At 30.5% G+C, this 15737-nt stretch overlaps 2 protein-coding genes across 2 annotated transcripts; both read left to right on the forward strand.

Annotated features, from left to right (window-relative positions):
• Positions 1–804: 804 nt before the first annotated feature.
• LOC119662027 (splicing factor U2AF 50 kDa subunit-like) lies at positions 805–1927 on the forward strand. The gene is made up of 3 exons (XM_038071567.1): positions 805–884; positions 1080–1526; positions 1587–1927. The coding sequence occupies exons 1-3, from the start codon at positions 872–874 to the stop codon at positions 1703–1705; spliced, it is 579 nt and encodes a 192-aa protein (XP_037927495.1). The 5' UTR covers positions 805–871; the 3' UTR covers positions 1706–1927.
• Positions 1928–2226: 299 nt separating this feature from the next.
• LOC119688635 (splicing factor U2AF 50 kDa subunit-like) lies at positions 2227–2762 on the forward strand. Its single transcript, XM_038103306.1, has 2 exons — positions 2227–2241; positions 2355–2762. The coding sequence occupies exons 1-2, from the start codon at positions 2227–2229 to the stop codon at positions 2760–2762; spliced, it is 423 nt and encodes a 140-aa protein (XP_037959234.1).
• The last annotated feature ends 12975 nt before the right edge of the window (positions 2763–15737 follow it).

A 15737-nucleotide genomic window follows, 5' to 3' on the forward strand; every position in this document is an offset into this window, starting at 1 on the left:
CAGTTGTTCTGCTAGCAAAGCATTATTTCTAAAATACGACAGAATTTTTCTAATTATATTATATTTTCTAAGAACGAAAAACTTACCTGGTGGTCTTATGATTTAGTTCATCTCGTATGTAACTCAAAATTTTTCCTGCAACTTCTTCACTTATGCGAAAACGGCCACGAAAGGACTTGGCGCATGCAATTCGAAGTAATTAGATCGATCTTTCATTTCTTTTGATCGACGCACTAATAAAATAATTTCATAATCGCTTTCGCAATCAGAATTCCAAACCGAGATCATTGAAATAGTTTTTAAATCACGTCTCATTATTTGCCAGTCTTGACTATTCTTTGAATAATATTTAAGATGAATATTGTGTTTATACTATTGGATTATACTTTAAACTGGATTATCACGAGAGTTTTGATTGTAATTCTCAAAAATATTCATGTTGCATTGAAAGCAACAACGATTAACAACTACAAATACGACAGTTAAATTTTAAAATTACATACAAAATTGTAGTGTTAATCTAGTATTACGCATTTTCGGACTTACCTCGATAATATAAGCTCGTACTTAGTTTTTAAGTCTGTTAATTACCTAAATGAGCAAATAATGTGAGTAATATGTGGCAATAATTTATGCAAATACCGAAGAGAAACACAAGAAATTTAAAAAATTAAACTCGAAACGAGACATGTCAAACTACTTACATATATAATTCTAATGGCAGCACCCCAATTGATACTGTTACCAAAGTTTGATCTGGCAACGCTGTCATACATACTTTAGAGAAGTTAAACTGACAGACAAAACTGGCAGTTGTCATTTGAGCTTTTTTCTTGCCAGTTGTCGATTTTTGTTTTGACAAAACTTAAAGATGGAATCAATCGGTAAGTATGTAAAATTAACAATATATATTTCAGATCGGAATAAAATGACAAAACAGAGCACAACTATTATGATTACAATTAAGGCCGATTAGAGGTTTCCTATTTTTTCCATGCATTTAAGTTTTGCTTGTTTTGTAGTTTTATTTTGCATCGGGTATACCACGCAAATCATACCATTTGTTTGGTTTGGTACAGATAATGATAATGGTTGTACGCCTTCTTCAAAAGGACCAAAGCCAATGATGAATGAAACTATGAAAGCACATAATCAAACTTATATTCAGTGCGAAACACCAGAGCCAAATCTGCATACTTCTTCAGTAAAGAAAGGCAGGAATGCACGTCGCATCTTTGTTAGCAATTTACCTGATTGTGTAAATATGTTTAAATTTAAATTTTTCATCAATAAACAAATGCATTTGGGTGGTCTGTCAAAAGAAATTGGAAATCCTGTAATCAGTTGTTACATAAACTGCAGAAGGAAGTTTGCTTTTCTAATCTTCCGATCTGTCGAGGAGGCTGAATCTTCTTTAGACCTCGATGGCGTAGTCTATGAAGGTAAAATTTTAAAAATATGTAGACCACGCAGTTATCGTTTACCACCAGGCGAGATTTCTACTACGCCAATTGTAGCTCCATTGGGTGAGTAATTAAAATTAATTTTATTTTTATATTATTCACTATAGTTAAACTTTATTATAGTTATTAATGGCCTGACATCAACTTTAGTACCCGATTCAGAACATAAAATATTTTTTGGAGGTCTAACAGTTAATGCAAATAACGAAGAGGTATGTCACCCTTATCGTTTTGTGCACTAAACATTTTTGAAGTAACTCTAAAGGAAATCATAGTAAATAACACGGAATTCGGTCTGGTTACCCTTATTAAAGACAATGTGTTAATTTCAATTTTACAATGAAACGGTTTAACATCGATGCACAATTGAGATAAAACACACGGGGTATCGTAGCTCTTGTAAATTTACAATTAGAAAGGCGTCGCCATGCAATATATTAAAAAATTTGTTGCACTTTCAAAACTTTTCAGGGCAAATTGTCTATAAAATATTTAAGAATTATTTTATTACAATGCGTAATAAGGTAGTACTTATTACGCATTATTACTGATAGGAAAAAAAAAGTATCATTATAAAGTCATTATAAAATTTATTTGCAAGATACGAAAATATATTTCATTTTTAAAAATCCTAATTTTACCTATTTATTTCATAACAAATGTATATTAATTTTATTTAAAAGTACAGTCTTTAAAATAATTATTCCTCACTTCACAGATAAAAACCTTATTTCTCAAATTTGGAGACTTAAAAGCTTTCGTTATGATTCAGGGTCTCGTAAATGGTCGCTTGGAGTGTTACGGCCTAGCTGAATATTTGGATCACAGCATTACTGATAAACTCCAAGCTATTACATATGAATTTAATTTTGAATTGTGATATCTTCGTAGGCCATAGTTGCTCTTCATGGTATTATACATGAAAGAAAGAAAATATTTGTTGCTCGATCAAATTGTATAAAGAAGACTAGTAATGAGGAGAACTCTGGTCCACCAACCAGAGTACTCTGTCTTTTGAACGTAGTATCGCGTGATGATCTACGCGATGGACGAATTGATATAGAAATGTTGGAGAGTTGTAAGAAAGTGTGGGAAAGCAACAGAGCAGTACAAAGCGTAGAAATTCTAGTACCTATTGGAGGTGCTTCTGTACCTGGCTGTGGCAAAATTTTTATAGAATTCACAAATGTGAACTTTTGTCAATGCATAAAAAGTTTATTCGATAATATTTATTATGATGTCTCTACTGTCGTAACATCTTATTATGACGTAGATAAATATTATCGCCGTGAATTTTAAGTTACATATTAATAATAATACTTTTATTTTTTTCACATTTTTTTATTTTTATTTTCATTTTTTAAGTTATTTATTTTTCAATTTTTCTCAATATTTTGTTTTTAATTTTTATTTTTAGCTATAAAAATAGTTTTAAAATCACTAATATGCTGATAAAAATTTTATTAATTACCTGATTGACATTTAGTATATTCTACATAAATTGATTGATAAATTTAAGTTGAATGATCGTCCTCCGTAATATCTTACATTAGTCAAGACATATATTATCGTCCCGACATTTTAAGAATGATACTATTTACTTGTATAATTGTTTTAAGTTATTTCATATTATTGTAAGTTATTTTATTATTACCCCTTTTTGAATGTTTTTACTTTAATTATTATTTCTTTTTTAAATTCCAATTTCAGTTCTTATTATAATTTTAAGCTTCATTGTTTTATTTCAAAATTGACGATATCAATAAGCTAATAATCCAAAAACGGCCAGCTTTGGGCAATAGGAGACGAATTGTGCGCCATGAGGACAACGCCAAGCCACGCACATCTATAATGACTTACCAAAAGCTATGGAAGCTTAGGTGGGAGTTTCTTATGCATCCATCTTAGTGTCCAGATCTGACACTAAGTAATTACCATCTATTCCTGTCCTTGGCAAACGATATATGTTCCACTATGAAATTAAATTAAATAAGCATGAAGTGGGTCCTCTTACAACTATACTTATACATATAGTCTACACATAAAATATATATGAAATTTTCACTTGAATAGTTTCTCACTAAACTCTGCTCTTAATTCTACATTTTCAACGGCATCTCTTATATCTTCCTGGGATAGATATTTTAAGACTTTCTATGGTAGTCCCTCTTCCAAAGGTTGAAATTTGTATAATGATATAATACTACTAACACAGAAGATAACGTCTAGCATCCATACGTCCAGCACTCATCAAGTTATTTATATTTGATGAGCAGATATTTGTCATATCTATGTTATAGACATCTCTCAAATAAATATTTTTATGTGCATTTCAAATATTATAAGCGATATTTTCGAAGTTTTTCATATTCAATTAAAAATCATATCAAGAATATTTAAATAAAATTTAAAATATTAAATCCAAAGTTTTTCTTTTATTTAGAGTGTGTGTATGTGATATTTTTAAGTATATTATTATAATTCTCACTATGTTTATCGCAAGAATTTTTTAAACTTAAAAAATCTGATTTGCTCATGGTATTGGTTTGGAATAACTATTAATGCCCGGAATATTTAATTAATTAACCTTTATTTAATATTTAATTAATTAATTGTAATTAACCTTTCATTAATCAAATTATTAATTTGCGTTTTCAGTTTGTCGTAAGTTTATTTCTCTTTCATACATACAAAACAGCTGTAGTAAGTTTTCAGAATTATAAGATGGTAATTTTACCTACAATGTCCTGTCAAAATTTCTTTTAAGAATTTAATTGTTTTATTTAATTGTATACAATCCTTTAAATCGGTTTAGGTTGGGAATCCTTATTTACAATTTCTGTTAAAATAGCCCCAGTGTTGGTTGCCTCAGTATTCTCTGCTTCTACTCTTTATTCCGAATAAGTGAGAATAAATAATCATCTATTAAGGAATAAAGTGGTTCTGAACTTATATTCAGCAGAGCTCTTCCTCTGCGCTATTATCGCGATTTAATAATTGCTTAAAAATGTAAACTAATGCAAATCTTTTTATTTTTAAAACCGATTTCAAAAAAATATCTTATCCAAATTGGAAGTGCTAAAGTCAATTTTTGCCAAAAACAGTTTCGTTTGTAAGGAATTGATCCGATCCGTATTGGCTAGTGTTTATCTAACAATCTTCTAATATCATTTGGTGAAGAAATTTGACACAATAAGGCACAAAAAAGATAGGTAATCAAATAGTTAATTAACTTCGGTTGCTTTAATAAATGTCCAGGATCCATTCACTCTGTAAAACTTCTTCTTACAAATTAAATGCAATAATTTAGATCAGAAATCAAACAGAATGAATTATATCTCATGATATGAGAAGATGATGAAATAAAAGAATTCTTAACTTTGATGTTAAAGTAAAATATATTTAAGAAGTTGAAAATAAGACATACTAGCAATGGATGAAATCAATCAATGTAATGAAGTTGTCAACGGTTGTATATCTCAGCCTGACAGTAAGCGGTTATAATGCATTAATATAATCTCTTGGTCTTAACCGTCTAGAAATAAATCTTTCATTGATTGAAGTCGTTGAGTTTGTGCCCTCCTCATTCATCGTTTATATTCTCCGATCATATCTCAAACTTTTCCAATAGCAGGAAATTTAATTTTTTTTCAAAGCCAATCTGCTTTTAAAATATTATATAAAGATATGATTTCAGTTTTCACATTATTAGGATAAATATTTGCTTGAAAGAGTTACGAATGCAAATTAAATACTCCACTTTCAATTAACGCAAACAGTTTTACTTGGATAAGTAACTATTTTCTTCCGATAATTCTTTCGATAAAAATTTTGACGTTATCTTTATCTTCTAGTTCTCTAATATTCTTAAGTAAGATAATCAATCCCAATTCCACGATTTTATTAGAAAGTTTATATTAAAATGGGAAACACTTCCTGCTGAATTTATTTACATGGAACTGTGGTAATAATAAAGTCCACTATATAAACATTTTAGTTCACTTCAAACCCAGTATGTACAAATTTCTTTCATACAAAGTTACAAAATTTTGACGGTATGAGTACATAATGAAAGATCTATCTTACAGATACATGTAATATCTAAAAGCTGTTGAAAGTTTCTTGTATATTATTTTGAGCTGAAAGTTCTGAAAACTGTCTATATGTAATCAGGGGTCTAGTCCTTGGACCAAAATTTAACATAGCCAAATATCAATACCATTTCATCCGTGTTTGAGTTTTGCTTCATCGGTGAACCAACCATATGCATTGATGGTTTTCAAAATTTATTTTAATAGAAAGTTTGTTCACAATACTGAATTGTAACAACAAAGCCTTTTATTTATTTAGGTGAATTTAGGTAACTGACAACACTTCTGTCTCGAGAATTGTAATCTCAAATATTAGTGATTATTAGAAAAGTTTCTATGATTTGGTTATTGGTTGAACTTGTGTCCTACAAAATTTTAACTTTGGGGTGACGTTTATTAGCCAACTAACCTAAATCTGTATTTGACTTTTGCTATGCTAACCCGAAGTTAACTCCAATTGTTGTTGATGTTGACCAACAGATTCACTTGCTGTGTTATATTAAATTAAAATAGCTATGAAAAGCTATGGAACAATTACATATTTTTAAAATATAAATTTTTTAACAATATGGTAGCTTAGTAAGTGTTACTTATTTATAATTTGTGTAGTTAAATAGCTCAACTAAAGCCCGGTTAAATTAAATTGTATAAACAAATTGTAAGGACAGTTGGGATTTCACAATTCTCCAAACAACCGTGCGGTTAGTCAAAATTTATTTAACTCGTATTAAAGTTCCGATTAAGCTAAAGTTATTTCTTCAGTTGTAAACGTAAACATAAAGTTTTGTTAGTTTCAATATATGAGTAAACTCCTTCTTCACATTATTTATTAATGTGAATCATTATTATTTATTAATAATCACTTTGTATCTTTCAGTAATCTGTAACCATCATAAATTTTGCTCGTCGCTTCCCTACCTTTTTGCATTTCATCTCATAAAAAACTAATTTTCTCACAAAAATAAATTTTGTGCGAAGTCGAAAATATGAGTGCTCGAACTGGTGAATAGATGACTTCTCGATGTCATTGGAACATGGAAACCATGGAAGAATTCCTATTTAAAGTTAAAAAGGAATATGAAATGTCGTTTGCTTAATATGAAATTTACGAACATAAAACAATATTCGAATATATATGTATAAATATATATATGTATATATGTATTTGAAGTAATCTTTGATCAATTACATTACATGGTGGGTTACTGTTGATGACAATAACGGCATCTGACAACATCGCAAGTGCCAGTTGTAGTATTAGTATCCTTACTTATATCTGCTGAAAAAAGCAGACTGAGTTGAGTAATAAATCTAATTTTGTTGCAATTTCAATTTGAAAATTATGCTGTTATCTATAAATTTTAATCAATTGCAATTTATAACCATTTTACTGCCAATTTAAAGTACGTTTGGCAACAATTAGATATGCCCAGAGACCGAATTACATGAATGTCATTACATTTTTACATAATAAATCAAAAATTTGTGGTTATAAAAGTGATTTAAAGTAACCGAACGAGAGCATATTAAAAAAGTCCTGCATGTTTCCAGCACTTAAGAATGAAAGGTTGCAGTGCACACACCAGTATTTGAGATAGTCAACCTGCATGATGGTAAAGACGTTGTCAAGGCAACAAAAGCGATAAAAGCGGTATTTCAAAAATTGACCAAAGTCGCAAATTGTAGTCCTGCACATACGTTGGTGCTATTGTAATCCCTTATCAAAATTGCTACATGTGAGTAAATGGCCACATTTATCAACAGGATTAAGGCTTATGTGAGTCTATAAGTTTTTTCTTACTTTTGAATAATGGCAGCATGTCTCATAAGGGATTTATTACCTTACCTTAATGTTGCCCCAGCATTGGTGCATTGACAGCTGCATACATATGTGAATTGTGCTGTTATTCTGAACTCTAGCAGTTCAGAAGGTATTAGAGCTTAGTTAATTTGTGAACACGACACTGTTGCTATGGTTTCAGTAAACACAACAAAAAAAAATACTTAGCACTCACAGGCCAAACCTTTAATATAGGCACATTCGCGTATATAAAAAGCAAAGCTCAACGACACATACTGTGTATTGCATTTGAAAGTGTATTATATATCAGTTGTGATTCGTTGTCTAAGAAACAAAGAAATCATATGAAAATTTGAAGTCAACTTTTGATATTAACTGACATTCACGGTTTCAATGAAGAGTTTAATAAGAAACGACTTCAAATCCAGCTGCCTACTTCTTTTTCACCTAAAAGTAACTTTCCACTGCACCGTATATAAGCGTGAACACGTTTATATCTAACTCCTAAACCTTATATAAGCGTGAACACGCTATATCCTTCCACTGCAACATACATATATTTATATATATATAGGTATATATATGTGTAAGATTTATTTGTAAAGTAAAATTATAATCCAAAAGAATAAACTTAATATAATTAAATGTAATAAAATTCATAAACTTATGAGGCCGACTGCCACCGCACTATTTCTACCACTGTTAATTTACGACTTCTTCTTTACGACTGCGACTTTAAAACTGCTGCTTTACGAACTCTAAATTCGACTGTCAATAGCGGTCTTCAAGTTTACTTCAGCCAATTATCATAGTTTCTTTATGTTGTTCACTCAAAGTAGAGGAAAAAATCAGCATATAATTCAGAACTCCTATCTTGTATCACAGAGAGCTGCGTCAAACAAAACCAAATTCCAATTATTGTTTCCACAAAGATTGAAAAATGCTCTTGGATTACTATTCAGGATTCTTGTTCCAACACCAATGCCGATCATATTGACACGATTATCCTAATCCTGCCCTGTCTAATCGTTTCACTCATAGATGAAACGATTCGTTTCACTCATAGATGAAACGATTAGATGGTAAAAATCTGTATCTGTATGTGCGAAAAAAGTCTACATGGATAGCAATAGATTTTATTTTGATATTTAAAGAAACTAACCACGTGCGACATTGTGTTTTGCAGTTATTTAAATTTTCAAGTAAAATAGAAATTGTCTTTTATTAAAATCCCTAGGATGACTTCAATAAAATTTTTTTAAATCATAACATTACAAAAGCGTCATAACATTAACTTAGATGTCCATACCGGCATCTAAGTTTATAAACGGTTTTCTTGATTGAAATGCTTGCGCACTAATATTCGAAATTTCGAATTTTTTATTGAGTTCAGGAATGTAGTAGAAATATGGTCAATAGGTTAATATAGTAGAAAATTCACCCGCGTCCAAAGCTGGTGTGCGCCAAACAATTAATAACTCCACCTCCGACTTTTCAGTCAAACTTCTATAACTCGAAGTACCATTTTGCAAAGAAAAGGTTCGACTTCCAGTTAGAGAATTCTTTTATCTCTTTTCTTATTTTTGAAAAAAAATACAATTATATTTTAAGATATTTATTTGCAATCAAATGAAGCACAGAAGTTACAGTGAAGTGAAATATTCAGAAATTAGTGTTTGAGATTTTAATATATTTTTCTTATTACCAGTAAAAAATGATTCCAATTCATTCCAAGCCTTATAGTGATCATCACTTGAAGTATCAATCGTTTTTAAATAAAAATGCAGAACTTTGAATGAGCCTTCTACTTCATTCTTGAAAAGCTAATGAACAATTTCATCCACCGAACCCTCATCATTATTTTCCGTTCCGTTTAGAATCAGATTCACTAATTCAGAGTGGATAATATCGTCATCTGTAGGAAAGCTTGATGTACAAATTTTATTGTCAAGCTCAATATAGGTAATCGTTAAGAGAAGCATGGGAAGTTATTTTATTTACTTTAAATATTTGGTTTGGAAAAAGGGACTTTCCCTAACAGCAAAATGCATTTAAATTAAAAATACAAAAAAAATACAACACTTCATGGAGCACATTTCTGGTGAAATGACTACGTTAATAAGTAAAATTGCCATATATGGAGCGAATATAATTTTTAAGGAGTTAACGAATAACCATTACATTCATTGAAATTAACTGGTGCGGTTTACATGCTGGTATCATCAGTCTTTATTTCTTTCGAACTGAGGAAGAAGCCGCCGTTACAGTGAGTGGCGAGTGGTATACAGCCATGACGACTGAACTTTTGTTTACAAAAATTAATCAGTTTGACATTGACGATATTTGGTTTCAAGAAGATGGCACAACTTGCCATTCAGTACATATGACAATCGACTAATTGCTGAATCAATTTGGTAACAACTTTATTTCCAAAAGTGGTCCTATTAACTGGCATCCTCGCTTGTGCGATTTAACAGTTTTTACGGGACTATGTTAAGTCATTGGTTTATGCTGACAAACCAGTAAACCAGCAACTCTTGAAGTATTGCAAGCCAATGTTCATGCCACCATTGATGTCATATGGCCACATTTGTTGGAAAAAAATATTAAAAATTGGACTGATGGAATGGACAATTTGAATCATAGCCGTGGCGCGGCGAACACATGTCGAAAATAATATTCAAAAAATGAATGCTATGAAATTATCTACCAGAATAAAAAAAAAAATTATTCGAACAATAGATTTGTTGTGTATTATCATTTTACCTTCTCATGCAATTAAAAAAACATTATTTTTAAATGAAACTGATCGGCTATAAGTTTAATATTCTTTCCGTATAAGCTGACTGATAGCAAACGAGAGAAGAATATAAAGACTTTCTTCAACGTACTTTGAAATATATTAATCTACTTTTCGCAAATATTTGGTCTTCGGAGTGGGTTGAGGTAGATTCACATTTCGTAATAGGTTTGAATCTATCATGTTTCACAGTAGTCGTTTGAACATAGCCTTAGAAATGTTGGAACATTTAAAGTAAGCCATACAAGCCCCCGTAAACTTCAACTAATTCAACTAATTCAATTCGGAACTACACATTATTATTTATGCAATTGCAAAATTTAATCACAGCGTGAAGTTGTTTATTTCCGTTACTACAGACATATGATGTCGGACGATGAAAAATGTTTTTAAAAATAGTTTCGATACCAAAAAAGTTAGGCATGTGCATAAATGAAAACCTTTAGTTCGTAACATCCTAATAACTCGACGATTTTTTTCTGCTTTCTTAACAACTCTCCGTGTCCTTTCAGATTCCTTCTTGTTAAATAAATTAAAGCGTAATTTATATTTTGATTGCTATTTGATTTATTATTATTATTGTTACTTTACTTGTTTGTATTTGTGCAAGATGTGCATACATGTGAAATCATGTTAACATGTTCATTATAAATGAATTAATGATTCGCATTCCAAAACGTATACTAATTCATAACACCAGCTTACATTGCCCTGCAGTAAATGCAATTGAAGTCAAATTAAAGATTATTTTTAATAACATAAGACCAACAAGCAGCCAATATCGATTTTGACAAATAAAAATAGGATCAACAAACTTCGAACGTTGACTAAAATGCGGGGTTTACATTACGAACTTTGCTAGCGGACATCGACTTTGAGAGCAAAACCAGCAACCAATACCGGTTTTGTCATAGGATCAACAAACTTTGAACTTTGACTAAAAGCTGAATTCATTTAATACATTTTCCTGAATACAGTGCCTAATTTAATGCGTTATCGATAAGATTTAGTGCAAAAATGACGAACGTTCCACGAGCTACTTCTAGTAAAACTCAAGTAAACCACAAGTAAAGTACAAACTGAGAGCGTAACTCAAAAAAAATCCCAAATTTCGCTCTTTAAAACTTGAAATTTACGGAATTAAGAGGGTGACTGTTATTTTTAAATTCACAATATTGCACTACTTTAGTTTTGGGTTCGTTATTGCCTTAAATGATTCTATATTTGCGTGCAAATTGGTACCATTCTAGATTTTTCTTGAAATAAACTTTTTCAAAAAATATATATTAGCTAATTCTTTTTTGTCGTAAGAATTGTCAAAATTAGAACCCGAAACGATAATATAAACATGTAAATGTAATGTAAACCCCGTATAAAATACTGTGCTGACGTATAAGTTTACTTGAAAAGAGGTAAAAAAGACTTACTGTTTCACTATTCATGATATCTCAAACTGTTTGTATGCTTCAAACAGAAGCATCCATATTTTTACTCTGTGTTCGATTTCATAAAGCAATTGCACTATATAATCTTTATAGAGATTCTAAACGAAAATATAAAAGCTGGAATTTTTTTAATCGGAAATCCATGCATTTTAAAATATCATCGAAAATTATTACTTAAATAAGTAAGACATAATAATTGAGTAATTGACGATAATAAACAATTGAGTGTTTTCGAATATAATTAAAAAAGAGCAAACAAAGAACATATACAAACAGTCCCATACGGCCCGAGAATTATTGACATCAGCAGAAGAACAATTGACCCGATGAGTTGAGTATTTTACCGAAACGTTGAATAATCCACTAGGACTACAGCTTTGTACAGATCAGCAAACACCAGGTGAACGTAATATTACTCTATCTGGAATAAATTGCTCAACACCAACAAAAATCGACGTAATCAATGCTATAAAGAGTCTTAAACACGGAAAGTCACCTGAAAATGATAACAACTGTGTTGAATTACTGCAATGCGACATAGAGCAGACAGTCACAATATGGCTTCCACTCATTTAAAAAATCTAGAATGAGGAGTTCTTACCCAATTTGTGGAAATGAAGATACTCTAGTAAAAATCCCCAAAAAGCGAGACACCAAAGACTGTAAAATACTATTGGGACATAACCTTGGTACCTATTGTAAGTAAGATACTGAGCCGTATTAATCTGTCACGCATTACAGAAGCAATGAACACGTTGCGTGAAAATCAGTTCGGATATCGGGAAAACCGCTCATGCGTCGACCTCATCAACACAGTCCATATTGTGTTTGAGCAATGTAACGAATTCCGGACATCAGTATACGCAGCCTTTATTGACTTCAAAAAGGCGTTTGATAGTGTCAACAGAGGATTTCTTTGGAATATTTTAATGAAATGATAAATTGCAATCAAATAAATAAATCTTATAAAAGCAATGTACGCGGGATTCAAATGCCGAGTATTGCAAAACGGATTGCTATCAAACATATTTGAAGTAGCCAATGGAGTAAGGCAAGGATGCATATTAACACCACTTCTATTTATTCTCGTGGTGAACGAAGTGATGCGAGCATCTTTAAAGGGTAACAAAGGTATCCAGTGGAATCCATTTATGCAATTGGAAAACGTGGAAAATGTAGACGACGTTTGTCTACTCAGTCATAACATCAGAGACTTACAAGTTTTATTTTAATTGTTCGCCAGTTAAAATAAAAGAAGAAACAATGTAATGCGTGGATAGATTCAATTATTTAGGTAGCATGGTCGCAACTAACAGTGGCGCCTACAAAAAAATTATGTCACGCTTAACCAAAGCCAAGACTGAATTTGGAATATTGTTTGTTGTGTGGTGTTCTAACCAAATTTCCACTCGTACAAATCTTTGCATTTACAACTCCAATGTAAAGTCTGTGCTATTGTATGCTTGTGAGGCATGAAAAAAGTAAAAGAGATTGTTACAAAACTACAAACTTTTGTTAACAAATGCCTACGTCAAATATTAAGAATGTGGTGGCCAGCCCGCATTACATACACTATCCTATGAGCCATCACAAATCAATCACCTACTACTGTTGAGATATGAAAATCTCCGCAGACCCAATGAAAACATTGCACGCTCAGCTCTGAGGTGGAATCCTCAAGGCAGATGTCGGCCTGGCGCGCCAGCTAAAACTTGGAGGAGGAGAATTGAAGAAAAGGACCACTACACACCGCTGGGAGATGAGGATAAGAGAGAGAAATAAAGAACTGAAGGTAAGGTTTTTTTCTTGATTACATGAAAACTAAACGATTTTAAAGTAACAAAGAAAATTTAGATGCAAGTTAAAGGATTGTGAAGTTTCAATTATCGAGGTTTGAAAGCGATTTTGAAAATATTTAGAAGCCCTGGTATTTTAAATGAAAAAGATGTAATAACTTATCACATTCCTGTTTGTGTTTAGAATGAAATACCCAGTTTCCTACTGGGAGCGTTTTAATTTACTTCTGTGCATTTTGCAGCTCACTTATACTGAAATTGGTTGCAATTTAGTTTTCTGCAGTCGCAGTGATTTTATTAAAGTTATGGCTGCAATCGTTTCAAATATTTTAATAGTAAAAATAACAACCACAACACAGCCACAAAATTAACAAACACATTTCATAGTCAAAATTACTGAGATTAAGGCAAGTAATGGATTGAACGCTCCTATATCCTGACTTCCCTTTATTTATTTGTATTTGTAAATTAGTATTAATTTCATTATTTGATTTAGTATTTCATGTTTGAAGTTTGTTGTGAACTAGTTAGCAATGTACAAGTGCAATATTGCTCGTCTATTGGTTGTAATAGGAAATTATTCCTCTACTGAGACCGCAAAATGCAGTAAACTAAATACAATTAAAGTTGAATTTTATTTGTGCAGTGGTTTTGAAAGATTCAATTATATTTTCAATCCTACGATTTTATTCATTCTGGAATGTGTGATATTTTAGGTTTTTGAAATAATTAAAAATTCGAACAGTTCACCAAAAATTAATTATAAACAATTTTCAATACATTCCAATAAATGTTTATCTACTCGTGATTATCTGTTTAATATGACATGCCAATTAACATGCCAATTGCATTCTTTGCTTCAAAGCATAAAATATAATTATGAATGAAAAATATTAACATATTGAACTTTATTTTATAGTAATAATAATATTAATAATGGTTTTTATATATTAAATGCCATTCAAAACACCAAGTCTTAGTTCTATAAAACTAAGCTATGTACTCACTAAGATGGCTTACTTACTACACTACTTTGCTCAGAAAGTTGCTGACTACTAAGAAACCATCCTCATTTATTTTGCTGTTGAGTATTGCCTAAGAACTGTTGAAATACCATCGAATATATGGTTCCTTCAGTAGAATATAATACAGTTCATTTATTCTACCTGCAGAGGATATTGTTGCTGCTGTTGCACAAATTCACTTAAAGTGATTTTCTCTGATTGCAACAAGCTGAAATTTATCGTTACGAGCGCAGCGTTTACATTTACAATTCACACGGCACTGCTGGCTTGTCTAATCCTGCTCGTCCATGTCCTCGTCCTTTTCTGAAATTAGTATGTAAATTAAAGTTTTTGGTGTTCGAACTGAGCTGCTGACGTTACGAAATTTTCACATGATTAATTTCATTAAAATTGGTTGCTCTGGCTGTTGAGCTGTACTACGTTAAAGCAAAAATTGAAAATAAATTACTTCAAAAACGAGAATACAATTCCACTTCCATTTTCAAAGCCAGGACATCGTAGTTTTTTGCAATTTGCACACATATTATGTAGGATAATAAATTTAGCAAACAAAGATATGGTGCCTTAATAATTCATTTGTGAATTTAATTGTTTTTACCTAGAAATAGAATAGGAAAAGCAGCGACATCAACAAACAAGAACAAAAATTTTTAAAATTTTTAAACTAAAAAAAAATATATTTAAACTATAATTTAATATTTATTTTGCTTTGAAGTATCAAAAATATTTAAATTTCGCGACTTATATATTTATTCACTTCGCTAAATAAAAAAAATACAACACACAAATTTTAATTTGTACCTATTAAAATTTTATTTTATTTTATTTTATTTTATTTTATTTTATTTTATTTTATTTTATTTTATTTTATTTTATTTTATTTCTTATTTTATTTTATTTTATTTTATTTTATATTATTTTATTTATTTTATTTTATTTTATTTTATTTTATTTTATTTTATTTTATTTTATTTTATTTTATTTTATTTTATTTTATTTTATTTTATTCAAAAAAAAACAAATTTTATTGTAAATGAAAAATATTTTGTTTTACTATTTATTAATTAAACATTAATTCACTTAGGTGAAATCTTAAGACTAAATTCTAGATACAAAATCAATATCGACAGTCAAAAAGATTCATTGATCCTGATCACAGCAAAGTTGATGCTATCCTTGGCCTTAGCAGAAACGATATTTAAATCTACACTGAACTTCTTACAGGACACTGTAGACTTAATTACCACATGAAGATTATAGGTGTGGTAGAAAGTGACTCCTGTCGACTCTCTCATGAGGAGAAGGAAACATCAGAA

The sequence above is a fragment of the Teleopsis dalmanni genome, chromosome X (genome assembly GCF_002237135.1).
Source record: "Teleopsis dalmanni isolate 2A chromosome X, ASM223713v2, whole genome shotgun sequence".
NCBI classification, from domain to species: Eukaryota; Metazoa; Arthropoda; class Insecta; order Diptera; family Diopsidae; genus Teleopsis; species Teleopsis dalmanni.